The 15,152-nt window shown below is 36.9% G+C and overlaps 1 protein-coding gene across 3 annotated transcripts in view; it reads right to left on the reverse strand.

Annotated features, from left to right (window-relative positions):
• Positions 1-902: 902 nt before the first annotated feature.
• EXTL2 (exostosin like glycosyltransferase 2) overlaps positions 903-15,152 on the reverse strand; it is a 23,746-nt gene continuing 9,496 nt past the window's right edge. For 2 of the 3 annotated variants that reach the window (XM_017547647.2, XM_017547644.2), the window contains 3 exons: positions 5,926-6,353; positions 5,245-5,315; positions 903-2,951 (listed from right to left, as the gene is read on the reverse strand). In XM_017547647.2, the coding sequence (XP_017403136.1) occupies positions 2,463-2,951; positions 5,245-5,315; positions 5,926-6,319 (954 nt within the window). In that variant the 5' untranslated portion in view covers positions 6,320-6,353 and the 3' untranslated portion in view covers positions 903-2,462. The remainder of the gene's footprint in view (positions 2,952-5,244; positions 5,316-5,925; positions 6,354-15,152) is intronic. The other variant, XM_037745407.1, reaches the window with a different exon arrangement.

Genomic DNA, 15,152 nt, shown 5'->3' on the forward strand with positions numbered 1-15,152 from the left:
ATATGAAAATGCCATTGTTAATTGGGGTAGTGGGCTTTTAATTATTTCTTAATGCTTTCCCGAATATGCCAAAATTGCTAGAATGAATATATACTGCTCTAATGATAAAAAAAAAGACTCTGTCTCCAAAAAAAAAAAAAAAAAAGATAGTATTTGAAATAATGAAAAAAAGGCGAAATTGCCATGGTTTCTTGCCCATAGTTAAATGTAAATAATTTCCTGAATGTCTCACCTGTTGGACCTAGGGTCTTTCCTAACATCTAGCTGGTGAGTGGAAGGATTAACTCTGGCTTTGCATCAATGACATTTTCATCCCAACAGCTTTCATTTATTGAACATATAAAATGAGCAGGGCACTGTGCTATATTTATGCAAGTTATCTCCTTTATTACTTAAAACAGACCCCAGACAGATATTCTTCTTATTTTGCAGATGAGGAAACTGAGTAGTTAAGAGGTCTAGCAAGGATTTGAGCCCAAGTATTCTAATGGCAGAGTGTGCACAATTGACCCCGTACGCTGCATTGCTTCTCTTACAAAATTTTAAACCTGGGCATCTCTTCTCTGGATCATTTGGGGCAAGAAAAAGAGGTGTTCAGGGAAAAATAGCTTTAGTAGAAGTCTAGGTACAATGCAAGAGTCTTTGTAATATAGACTGAACTGCATTTTGGTTTCATATTATTTGCTCTATAATAGCTGAAACCATGATATGATTAACCTATGTGATGCTTAAGACAAGTTTAAAAACACAAGATGGCAAATAAAATCTGGGAATATTTTTTCACGGGTAATGTGACAAATATCTCTACCTTATTCTCAGCAACGTATTAGAGAATCATATATAGAAATGTGTAAGAACACCAAGCACAAAAACATGAGTCTGCTTAGTTAACATAGAACACATGGATGGCAAAAGTTTATTTTATTTATCTGCTAGAGAAATCATAAGAGGCAAAAAAGTACTACCAATATTGGACAAAACAGATACTTGACATTATCAATTTTTAGTAAGGTTCTAACTTTCTTTGTTTTTGTTTCTTTTTAAATCTGATTGCATTGAGACACATACACTCTTCAATGTAAAAAAAAACAAACCATCATACACTGAATTAAATGCACAAAGACCTCATTATTGGAACATTAGCCATTATTATTTTAATATTCTCACAGCTTTGCAATTTTGAGAATATACTGGCATTATATAAGAAGAGGAGAAGGAGGAAGAAGAGGGAAAGGAGGAGAAAGAAAAGGTGGTAAACAGAGGCCTACTTAAGAATTCCTGGCCCCAGTTGTGAACAAGAATTAAACACAGACAATGAGTGGAACACAGATACTAATTCACATGACAGAGAGTGGGCAGCTCAACAATGAACTGATGTAGACTCCTTATAGAATTCCTCTGTTATTGCTCAGTTCTTATTTTCTCCTCTTTGCATGTAGTTGAAATTTCATCATGATGAATAGTACCTTGGATCTTTTTTTTTTTTTTTTTTTTTTTTTTGTGAATGCAAGTGTTTGGCTTTGCAATACAACTTATTAGTATCTGGAAGATAACCAATGCTCGAACAATAAAGATCTTTTAATACAAAGGTTTTAACTTCTGCCAGTTCTTACTCAATTTTTCAGAAGGTTTTTTCTGTACATTTCTTAAACAACACATACATTACATAAAACATAAGAATTAATGTTCATTCGCAAGGTCTGATTCAGTGACAAAATGCACTACCCGAATCTAGTAACACATTTACTCTTTGCTGCATAGAAGAAACATACGCTATATTGTTTTGTGATCCGTGCAGTAAATGTTCACAAAAGTCACGCAAACAACTAGACATTCTTCGCTACTAAAATTAACTGTCCCAGTCACAAAAGACTTAACAAAAATAAAAGCACTGGCGGTTACATCAAAAACATGCTGCACTGAGTTAATCCTGGAAGAGCTGGTTAGCAGGGACACAAGGAAGCACTGATAGCCGCAAATTTTCCTCTTCATATGTGACTGAGACTATTCTCTTCTCACATGGCTTTACCCCATACTACAGGCTTTTGCTAAAGAGGCATTTCAGGCTTCAAATTAAAACAATTGACCGTTAGTGAAAAAGCAGAGAAATGCCTCTCTTGAGTTTCTGATCCTAGGAACAGCTTGCTATAGGTCCTTAAGGCAAATGCCAGGAGTCAAAGACACTGTAGGACAGTCTCAGGATGTAAACAATAAAATCACTGACCAAAGAGTTATATCCTTGGATGAAAACTCTTCATAAGAAGACCTAACTGGATAAGCCCAAACTTCTTGGCTTTCGAAAGTAATGTGAATTTTATATCCTAGAAGCACGGTACTTTTTTTCTATTGTAGAGACTTCTGGAGTAGATAAAAGTTCATGATGTTGGTTAGAAAAATACATAGCATGGAGAAGCTACTCAAATACCAAGCAGTTTTCAGGTTTGTTTTTGTTTGTTTCACTTTTACATTTTTCTTTTGTAGTTGGCATATGGAAAACCAAACTGGGAAATCATAATGTTGGAGTATTTTAAGGGCATGCTATCATAGATATTAACAAGCTTATTTATACAGTAAGACCTCTGCAGAGCATGCTCAGCTCGATGCCACATTCCAGAATAGCCACTGTTGGTTTCTTTTTCCAAATTGTCCATGTTTACAGGCTTCACAAATATCCCTGAAGTCTTCCCAATATGCTTGGCAATGATAAAATTCATGGCAATATCATCACAGTTTTGAGTATCATCTATCAAAGCATGGACAGCTGCAGGTTGCCTCTGAAAGAGTTCAAGATATTTGCTATTGAAGAATGAGGCTCCAATCAGCACCATAGAGTACTGGTCACCATTTCCAGACCCTGGTGCTTGCATTTCAAAACTTCCATAACTGTAGATACCTGATGAAGTAGGGACGTGCTTTCTAGGAACAAATCCTACAATTTGATCAGGAAATTGCTGAAAAGAGGAAAAATAACAACCAAGTGTCACATATTTTTACAGAAGACATAGTGAAAAAGGCAATAATTTATTATTACAGAGAGAATGAAACTGATTTGTCAACGTTTCTGTTCATCTAACTCCAGGTAACTTCATAAATCTATGTTCTGACACATTTACAGGTCAAATTGCATCACAACCCAAATTTCTCTGAAAATAAATATTCTACCCTTACAAATGTTCTCCTAATTCACACATTATCTGACATTAACAAATTCCAGTCACCAAAGAGTCCAGTCCTTCAAAATCTGCTGTGAGAAAAGTTGACTGCCCGAATGCTATTTATTGTAGGAGATAAGAGATAATGGGATCATTTTGAAAATTCGTTCTAATCTCTTAGGAGTATATAAATTTATGGACCTACGTGTGTGATTATCTCTTTTTCATGTTGATCTCAATGTTCATAAAAGTTACAGGTGATTTTAAACAATGTTTTATTTTATCCCATTTCAGCTTGGGTGTTTCTGTTTTTAAAAAAAGGGGTAATATAAATAAATGTTTATATTAATCTATATAAAATAAATGTTTATATTATATATGTGTAAGAAAGATACATCAGAATCTTTGATGAAAGGATAGATAGTAGATGAGAGGGACTAAAAATAAAACAACAATCAACAAACAAAAGAAAAACACTGAAGCATGGGAAAGAGGTAAAAACTTACAGGGTGGAAAGGTTTCATTCACTCTCATAAATAATTTGAGTTTCATTCATTTCTTGAACAGACACAGAACTAGGGACACACACACATGCAAATTAGCCAGAGTTAAATCCTGTTTCAAAGCACTTATAGTCTAGAGAGGGTAGAGGGGGTATGACACGGATATGCAAACAAGGAATTACAATACTGTGAGAAAGTTGTTAAGCGCAGCTGGGTAAATCTGATGGGAACCTTGAGGGTAGAACGACAACTGTGTTGCTGGGACCCAAAGGGGAAGGTCAGGGAATGGGGATAAAGGCTGGGAGGCTTCAGAGAAGATGAGCTATTTACACAATCTAGAAGAATGAAAGAAATTTCACAGTTGGCTAGAGGGGGAAAAGGGAAAATACTGAAAGTGGAGGTAATGGGCAAATACAAAGACACAGATGAATGTCTACTCTAATCTTGCTTGCTTACATACAAACCTCAGATCATTATGCTATATGGTGTTTGGGTTGGACTGAATTCAAGTTGGTCAATGGATTGAAATTGTTTTTGATATTTTTAGAAATAAACCCTGAAAACATATTTTTGCATCTTTTATTTATAGTTTACTCAGATGGTTCCAATTAACCACAGTCCCCACGTTCTGCCTCCATTTTTACATTTTGGACAAATTGATTTTTAAGTTTCAATAGAAGTACTACATTAGAACTTTTTGCCCAAGAAGCTTTTGTTTACAGGGCTGGAAAAAACTGCTGATACGGAAAAATTTCAATTTGTTGATCAGCACACTAGGCATGAAGTTAAAAACTGGAGTTTTAAAAATGCCGATATCTACAGAGTATTGTGACCACTTGCCATTAATATCTAATGCTGTTATATCCCAAAAAGCTAATTTAAAAAGTTGCCATGGTGCCAATTAGATCATTTATTAGCAGCACAGTGTTTAATTATTTGACACGGCTTCCGAGTACTTCTATGAAGTTCTGGTTTCGGGTAACGGTAGTGCAACTTGTAAAAGTTAGCTATTACTAATGCATACTCAATAGGAGAGAGCTGCTTTTATAGGACACTGAGCAATTTATGCCTGCTCATTCAAGCTAGGATTTAGGAAACCACAAAATAAAACAAATCCCTCCTACCACAATGGTATATGTAGAATCATTACTGTAAAATTTCTAAACAACGGTCTCAGAACCAGGATTAAATTTTGTGGCGATAATAAATAACTTCCTTTTACAAAAAGTTATATACAATATTAATATAGAAATCCCTTACCGTTTGAGACACATGTCTGCGTAAAATATCTCCTCATTCTAGTTTTTGCTAAACCACATCATTTCCTCATTGTTCTCTGCAAGGTAGTTCTAGCTCTTTTCCCAAAATATACCAAAGTATAAATTAAATCTAGATAAAACATACCATGACTTTCAGGTTGGCTGAACTAAGCTCAGGGAATCCTGATTAGCCTAAAACAAATTCATCCATCTTTTAGACAAATATTATCTATGATATTTTAGGTAACCTTTATATGAACCATGTTGCCCTGATTAAGTACTAGTCAAGATCTTAAAAAGACGGTTTCGTAAAGGAGAAAGCAACGTTACCTGCCAAACTGAGAAAGCAAAAACAAGGTCTGGGGTGCTGATGAGTGTGTCGTCATCTACCATCAACACTGCTAAATTAAAGGACAAAAATTTAAGTTGAATAGTTTGGAAATGAAAACAAAAGTTGTAAAATACAATAGTGTCTACATAGATCATTCAAATGAAGTATTTTCTGACACTAAGTAAATAAGCAATGTATTCTTGGGGAGATTTGTCCAGTAGAAAAATAATTTTTTTTGGTATCATAACTGGTTATATCACTGCCTGACGGGAAAATAATCAAGTAGTTATCCTCCATCATCCTAGAAACTATTGAGCCTATATATAAATAAAGCCAAGATTCTTTTAAGCAAATTGCAACCTCATGAAACTGTCAGGAATGGGAGCAAAAGAGAAGTGGCAAAAAAAATATATAAAGCATAATCTAAATGACATCTTACTATCAGCTGTAATACAATAATTTGGAATTATAACATATCATTTATTACAGTAATAACATCTTTAGCAGGAAACTGCTTCTTGACATCTTGGAAATTGTCCCCCAGCTTTGCAAAGTGCTTTCTTAGGACTATCTTCCTTCATTTTTCTGCAGACAGTTATAAGACAACCAGAAGGCCAGCCCCGCATGCCCGCCCCAGCTCTGTATAGCAGCAGCCCTTCCCGGCTGAGAACTCAACTCACCATTGGTTTCCAGCTCAGGAAAGACCTGGAGTCGATTTCTCATCCTGTTTGCCGTCTGTTGCTTGAAGATCACAGGGATAGGGTGGGGTCCTAGAGAATTCCATAACTCATCTGGTGTCTTCTCTCCAATATTGTTCCACACCACAATCACTTTGTGCAGATTTGGTACAGCCTGATAATGATTTAAAAGTTTTAGTAAGAGATCTGTTCTGTTGTACGTCTGCATTATGAGAGTAAAGGAGTCCAGGGTGGACTTGCCCTGGGATTTTATTTCCCTACGCAACATGAGCATCTTGTCTTCTTTGACGGTGGGAAGTAAAGTTGTCAGAGCGCCAGCTACCAGTAATAATACGAGGATGACCACCAAAGAGAATCGAAGCACTCGAATCCCCATTACTCTCCCAGGAAGTTTGCAGATGTGGCAACACCTAGAGGACAAATGGAAACAACATATAGATTGTTAGCATTCTTACTAGTCCCTGTGTTTTCATGTTTTTTTTTTTTTTCAATGAGGAGAGATAGCGACCTTATTTTAGTTGATTCAAATTCAGTTCTCCCTTCCTCCTCGATAAGGCACTTTGGCCTAAGAGATTTTTAAAAACTAGAGTTTAATACTCCTCCTTTCTCACCCTGCTTGTTATGCAGTTGCAGACAAAAGATGTTATACACCCCAAAGTGGAAGAGTTAAGCATGTAAAAGTTTGCCCTCACTTTATCACAAAATCTCCAGAAGTGAGATTATTTTTCAACTGGGATTATATTTCCCTTAATAACATATTAATTTCAAATTTACACTTCTGTAGTAGCAGACTTTTTCCCAAATAAAATCATATAGAGAGCCATAATACATGAGGCAGCAAACAATTACGGTAGGTTTATTACTTATCAGACCCTGTTCTACGTGCTTCATATGCCACAGTATGTACTTATTCATTCAACAGATAGTTACTGAGCACTTACTTTGTGCCCACACTGTTCCAGGTTCTGTGGATACAGCAATTAACGAGATAGAAAAGGTGTCTGCTGTTAGTAGCAGAGGAGATGATAGGGAGAAATAGCACAATAAACAAATTCAAAAGATAATCTGGGGTAATGGGGATGAAGAGAATATTTTTATAAAGAGAATAAATCAGAATGATAAGCAAGGGCCAGATTATGTGGGACCTCTAATCCTCATTAAAGAGTCTGGCTTTTACTATATGCCAGATAGGAAGCCACTGCATGTAATTTATTTATTATTATTATTATTATTCCCATTTAATAGTTTAGATGCTTACAGAGAATGATTAACCTTCCCAAGATTACTAAGTAATTTAAGTAATGGTACTAGGATTTCCATCAGGAAAATCTGCCCCCAGAGCCCAGACTCTTCACGGTCTTGGGCATGTAATGCCTGGCGCTAAATCCAGGTTGAACTGAGGCACAGCCCTTGAGCTTCTGCAGCTCCCTCTCTCACAGTACAAATCACAAGGTATTATTATCAGCTATGTACCCTCTCATCTTCCTTAGTGTACCTAAAGCATCCTCCAGAGATAGTCATAGAACAGTAGTCAGCAAATTGATAATTATAGTCTAGCTATCCAATGGTCAAAAATTTTTGTGTAATCAGATCCCTTGCTTGTATGAGAAAAGGTTAAATCTCACAGACAGATTTTTGTTTTGTTTTGTTTTAGATGGAGTTTCTCTCTTGTTGCCCAGGCTGGAGCGCAATGGCATAATCTCGGCTCACTGCAATCTCTGCCTCCCGGTTTCAAGCCATTCTCCTGCCTCAGCCTCCCAAGTAGCTGGGATTATAAGCATGCACCACCACACCCAGCTAATTTCATATTTTTAGTAGAGATGGGGTTTCTCCATATTGGTCAGGCTGATCTCGAACTCCTGACCTCAGGTGATCCACCCACCTTGGCCTCCAAAAGTGCTGGGATTACAGGCCTGAGCCACTACGCCCAGCCTCACAGTTTACAGATGCTTAAAACTCTGATTTCTTGGATTCCAATAACATTTCATTTCCATGCTGGCTGACTCCTACTGTAGCACTGCTGGCTTTCAATTATCTGTGTTTTTCAGTCTTCTGCTATTTCTGCTTCTGATTCCACGCTACTTACTCTTCCACAAGCCACTAGAAGCATTTTGGGTATGGTCCTTGTTTTGTACTTTGGCAACTGAGTCTTCATAGCCATTTCACTATATCTTGGATCTATTTTGCTACTCTATTCAAGTACAAAGCCAGAAGTGAGGAAAATGAACTATTCAAAGAAATTTACTTACAATAAAAAGACTGGAAACAAAAACCAATCAGAAGTTTCTAAACAACATATTTAAATACCTTTAAGAAAAAAATAGATCTCTTAGAAAGAATAGGCGGGATATTACTCTTGATGACCTTAATTAATCCATAGTCTATCCCTTCTCATCCCCACTTCTGATACAATTTCTCTTCTTAGGCTATATGATAAATAGTTACTATCATCTATTGCTTAATACAGACAGATGTAATACAGCTGGAAAAGACTTCTCACTGCTAACCACAGCTGAAGTATACTAACTGTAAATAGCTACTGTTACTCTTCTTGGTATAACACTGCTCCAGTATATTTCAGTTTTGGTACTTCCCCTTTTCTTGGAAAAGTGCACTGTATGTATGCTTACACAGTAATATCTAAGCTATTGATTTTATGTCTTGGGATAAAGTTAGGCAATTGAAGCTAGGCCATCATTCTATTGGCAATCCTAAGACTGTAGTCTAAATTTAGTTTGGAATTGAATAGAATAGTTTTGGAATATTCTATTTCAAATGAAATCTCACTGTACTTTCCAAGTGATACCTACTCAACATTTTGTTTTCCACTGAAGAGACTTGGCAGTGGTTGGGTTGGTGACCATCATACTTCTGTAACCTTGTTTCATGTTGTGAGGTGTGTTTATAATTGTAGAAAGTTTCCTCTCTACAGTTCAAGGATGCAGAGAGATCATACATACCAGTCTTTAACATCTTCCTTTGAAGTTTATGAGAATGGGGAATAGAGAATCCAAGGACGGGGCATACTCTCCATATGACAGGACAGTATGCTCAGACATGTGCAAGCAAAGGAAGTGTTTGTTCACAAGGACAAGGAGAAGATAACTGCCATTCAGCAGTCTCACTTTTCAACAGTTCAGATGAAAAGTAATATCACCTTTAAAGTAAGCTTTTCAGAGTGCTTTCAAGGGTATCTCTCTTGGACTTTCTCTGCAGCTTGTTCTATTAAAAAGAGCAATTGTGTGTTTCTGCTTCTGTCATAGCCTCAATCTTAAGGTATAAATAAAATAAACTATTTTCAAGGTAACCTTGGCTTTTCCATGTTTATTTTACGAGGATGGTAATTTAAAGCTTTAGTGTACCATGTTTTCATTTTATGTACCTTCTTGCTAAAACAACATATACCATTAATGTGGTCAAAGACAAATCATTATGAATTAATAATCTTGGTTCAAAGACCTTGAAAATCCTTTTAATACAAATGAAAAGTAAGTCCCATAACACATATTTTCAGTTCTATAGAAAAATGACCAGTTATAAGTACTGAGAGTAAAGGATCATTTTGACTAACTGCATTACAGTATACCACGATTAAGATCTTTATATTCATTTTCTGAAGCAGAGTAGGAATAGCATATTTTAAAACTTACATAGAAGTGTTTCTGATCTCTAGACACTAAAAACTTACTGTCTCACTGTTTCAATCCAGAAAAAGTAATGAAGATTAATTACTATAGCTTACTATAAATATACACTGTTGAAGACGCTCTTGAGTGACTGCTTCCCTCTCATGTATTCTTTTAAGTAGGAGTTTATCCCCTGTACCATCACAGAAATTTCCTTTCGGATAGCTTCTAATTCCCCAATTTTACCTGTATCAGAAAGGTGTCAGGAGATATGAATCATTTATGTCTTTAGAAACATAGTGTAAATATTTCATGTGGCATTTATTAAATAATGCAGTCCAATAAAATTATGTAAATTTTTTAGTTTGCATAGCAAAATATGAAGAGCAAGTACTTTACAGACTGTAGTGCAAGTGGCACACTGCACTTTGAGAAGAGCTGAGGTCGATAGCTCCATCATAGGCCCATGAGAAGCAGCTTGAGTACAATTTGGAGCATAATGATGACTTTATGGCTAAACCGATTTCACAGTTTTTAGTGCTCTTCTGTTCTTCTTTTAGAGAAAGAACCTATCATCTAATTTGCAGCTCTGAGCTTTCAATGAAAGATATGAGAAAAGCACATCTGGATGACCTATGTCTTACTTGGGAAGAAGTAAGAAGTAAACATAAGCACCTCTCAGTGCTCTTGCCCCCAACTCCTAAATTTTCCCTTTAGGTTTTGGTTTTTCCTTTTTAAAGTTATGTCTGTATATATTTGCTGATATCCTGCCTCATTTCGCAAAGGATCTGACAGCACTTAGTCTATTCCCTTTCTGTCCTCCTCCCATCCCTGTGACTACAGTAAATATAACTTTGATAAATAGAGTAAATGTCAGCAAAACAAAACAAAAATCCTTCCTCTTCTCCTTATTATCTAAAAAAGCAAAGACTCCCCCAGCGATATTTTTTGTATTAGTTCTTTATAGATAGAGAGCACATCCTTTTAGTTATTTTAATACACGGTTACTTAGCATCTTCTACGCCAGAGGTCCCGAATGCCCAGGCTACACACCAGTACTCGTCCACAGCCTGTTAGGAACTGGGCTGCACAGCAGGAGGTGAGCGAGGGTAAGCGAGCATTACCACCTGAGCTCCACCTCCTGTCAGATCAGCTGTGGCATCAGATTCTCACAGGAGTGCAAACCCTATCGTGAACTGTGACCTGCACGTGAGGGATCTAGGTTGCGTGCTCCTTATGAGAATTTAATGCTTGATGATCTGAGGTGGAACAGTTTTATCCCCAAACCATCCCCTACTACCTATCCACGGAACAGTTGTCTTCCACAAAACAAGTCCCTGGTGCCAAAAAGGTTCGGGACTGCTGTTGGGTATGATTTTGCTTTCCAGGGGACATTCGGCAAAGTCTGGTGATATCTCTGATTGTCACAACTGGAGGGGAGATACTATTGCTATCTAGTGGGTAGATGTTAGGGATGCTGCTAAATATCCTACGATGCATAGGACAGCCCCCCATGGCAAAAGATTACCTGACCTAACATGCCAATAATGCCAAGGTTGAGAAACCCCATCTACCTATAATTTGCCTAATAAGACACACTTAAAAATCATGGGGAGGACTACTAGAGATGGGGCTTCTGAAAATCCTACTGCTATTAGTTAGACTCAAAAAGTAAGAGACAAAGCCCTGTCTCTACAACTGCCCCAGGAGGCCAAGCATAGTGGCTCACATCTGTAATCCCAGCACTTAAGGGGGCCAAAGCAGGAGACTGCTTGAGCCCCAGAGCTTGAGACCATTGTCTCTGTGCAATGTCATGAGGCTCCATCTCTACAAATAAATTAGAAAATCAGCTGTCTGTAGTGGCGCATGCCTGTAGTCCCAGCTACTCAGGAAGTTGAGGCAGGATAGCTGGAGCCCAGGAGGTCGAGGCTGCTGCAGTGAGTTGTGGTTGTTATCACTGCAATCCTGCCTGGGGACAGAGTGGGACCCCATCTCCAAAAACAAACAAACAAAAAACCACAACAAACCAACTAAAAAATACTGCCCCAACAAACATAATTACATGACTTATTGCACAAACACAGACACTCAGAGAACTGAAAGGGACTTCAGAGCCCTCCTTAGCCAACTTCATTGTTTCACAGATAAAGAACTGAAGGCCCAGGGATGAGGAACTTGCCTAAGGTCCTGCAGCTATACGTGGCTAATCAGCAAGAGAACCAGGGCAAGACTCTAAACCTCCTGATGGCATGGTCCACAACTCTTTCCACTATATGTTATGGTAAATTCTGCCTGGATGTGTCAAAAAATTAATACACAAGACTGTCACTAAGGTACTGTTAAGATAATATAAAAATGTATACTTGTTATATTGAAGTTTATTTTTAGTAGCTTTAAGGAGAGATCACATACCATAAAATTTACCCATTTAAAGTATACAATTCAGTAAGTTTTAATATAATCACAGAGTTTTGCAACCATCACCACAATTTAATTTTAAAACATTTTCAACATCCCAAAAAGAAGCCCTAGACTCATTAGCAGTCACTCCCCATTTTCACTTCCCTTAACCCCTGGCCTCCATCCCAGTCCCAGGAAACCAATAATTTATTTTCAGTCTCAATGGATTTACCTATTCTGGACACTTCCTATGAATGGAATCATAAAACATAGGACCATTGTATCTGGCTTCTTTTACTTAGCATAATGTTTTTGAGGTTCATCCATGCTGTATACATCAGTACCTCATTTATTTGTTGCCAAGTAACATTCCATTATATGATATAGCACATTTTCTTAATTAATCAGTTAATAAATGTTTCCAAATTTTGGCCATTATTAATAATGCTGCTATGAACATTCGTGTACAAGTTTTTATGTGAACATATGGTTTCATTCACCTTAGGTATTTACCTAGGAGTAGAATTGCTGGGTCATTATGTCAGTAATACTTAAATATCTGAGAACTGAAGTAGCTTTTGAAAGAGCATTATTTGAAATTATAATTAATTTTCTTAAATGTGGATATAGTATAAGAAAATAAATTAATACATAGTCCACTAAACAACAGTACAAATTCTGTCACAGACATTTTAAAAAGGACCAGGCAATTTGAATTTCCAAAGATCTGCTATTCAGTTATTTACTACATAATCTATCAAGATTCCCTAGAAGAAATGCTATTGAAGGATTCTTTTCTCAAGGCTAGTTCCTTCAGACTGGAAAGCAATAACTATCCAGAGAGAAGCTGAAAACAAATATGCCAGTGCAGAGCATGAACGAAGATTATGTTCTCTGACTCATAAGGTAGAAAAGCAATGAGCAACATGGTGTTGTACAATGAGAAGCTGTCATTTTTATTTTGATGCCACAGATGGTAGAAGAATGATAACTATTCTGCTTTTCACTACAAGATTTGCCTCATACTATACAGATTGTTTCTCCTCTGGCTCATCTTCCAGAATATGTACTTGCCTATAAACTGATGAATATAGAATTGTGAATGCTTAGAAAAGGGGCCTCAGCTGTCAAGAGATAAAGTCATTCCAAGGTGGAATACAGAGGCCAATGCAGAACCTAGGCTGATACATGTAAGAACGTGTAAAAACAAAGTTGGAAGGGACAGCTGTACGACCAATGAGCACTTTCTGACCAGGTTTATGGCATGCAGATGACCAACACTGTTCAAACTGAGGCAAAGGGGCATGTGGTGCCAAATTCCAAAAAGATATTTCCCCTCAATGGTACCCACATGTAGTGAGCTAATCCACAACTCCATGTATTGGTACATGCTCTTTTCTCTATTTATAAAACCTTTCTCTCTTTCTATCTGACAAACTCCTATTCCCTGCCCCTCAAATCACTTTCAAATATCACCTCTCCTGTAAATGTTTCCCTCACCACTCTCCATCCTGAATGTTCCAGTGAACTCTGAATACCGTGTTTCTAGGCCTTGTTTTCTGGTATTTCAACTATCAACTCTCCTCTAGCTGTTTTTTCAGTCTTAATGTATTTTTGTGTCATTCCTTATAATCCAGAACAGTGCCTGGCCCATTTTTTGACTAAGTGCTCGCAACACTGTAGTTGAATGAAATGAGGAAATTTATGTCTAAATTATCCTAAACATCAATGGATGCCAGAAACATTAACAGAATAAACTCAGACTAAATGCAAATTAAGGCCCAATTAAGACTAGACAGTATAGAAACCACCATCCCCTACACAGAAGACCTGGGTCATCACCCATCTGGTGACGAGAATATGTCATGAAATGTGACCTCAAACACAGACCACACAGGCCCCCTTGCCACGTTCAGTTCTGTGGCCAAGCCACTTGATAAATAAAAGATGTCTCAGATCTCTGATTTTTTTTCACATCTTTTCAAAGACATTCTGCATTAAAATATATTTGAACATCCCTGTTTCTATGAAAGCTCTTGGTGAATGAGCTGATTTGCCTTGGGGAAAAACATCATTTGTTGGATAATATCATCCTTATGAATTTCCCCAAGGAAGTTTCACAGGTTATAATAACCAGAACCTATATTACTAATCCAGCAGGCGGCATACATGATTTAAGCAGACAAAAAAGTCTAACTTGGTTGAGAAAAGAAAACTTAGTTTGGGTTCAGAAGGTGACAAAAACTATAGACTTCATGACAATTGGTGGAAAAAGAAAACTAAGTCAGAACATCACACAACTCAATTCAGTATTGCCCGTGGCAAGCTTCCTCCATTAAAATTACAAGCAGCATAAACTAGAATTTATTTCATTGTAAAATACAAAATGCCAGAAATGGTATATGAAAAGACTTTTCACAAGTCTTTTCCAGGTGCTATACAAGCTTCTGGGAAGAGTTTTTGACTTTAGGGTTTTACCCACATTCAGGAAAGTCATTCTTTTCACTGTTGTTTTAGAAATGCCATATAGCTCTTCTCATTTTCTACCAATTTTAGGCTCTCCTTCCTAAATGATTTCCCCCCTCCCTTTTTCCTAAGGAGCTCTTCTACTTTTATGAAGTTCTTCTTAATTCTTGTTACTTTTTTCACAAGTCTAAAACAAAATAATTTAAATTATTTTGTATTAATAACAAATAGAACAGTAAAGACAGGAATAGTAATATATAATAATAAAAGAGTCCAACCAGTATCACAGATTCATCTTGTGTTTATGGCCAATTACAGTGATATGAATGGATCATTTAGATGACTACAATCTGGATCAACTGTGTTACGAGCTAGTTATTAGGATAGAAGTGATCCATCTTTTCTATTGACATAGAACTGGCTACACGTATATATGATTATTGATAGCCAATTTAAACCTTGTTATTTAGAAGGCCTAGTCCTGCCCTTATTATACTTTTTAGACTACAGTTCTTAATCAATTCCTAAAACACTGAGAAGTAGCTACATGGACTTCAACATCACATTTGAATAGATTGCTGCTGCTGCAATAGGTCATTTAGCACTGCAAGCTGTAAAGAAAGCATCTGTGTGCTGATTACATTAAATATCAAGTCTTCTTTCTGGCAGCCAGGTTGAATGAGCCATTTCTTTCTTTCTTTCTTTTTTTTTTTTTTT

Source organism: Cebus imitator, unplaced genomic scaffold, assembly GCF_001604975.1.
Source record: "Cebus imitator isolate Cc_AM_T3 unplaced genomic scaffold, Cebus_imitator-1.0 Scaffold199, whole genome shotgun sequence".
Taxonomy (NCBI): domain Eukaryota; kingdom Metazoa; phylum Chordata; class Mammalia; order Primates; family Cebidae; genus Cebus; species Cebus imitator.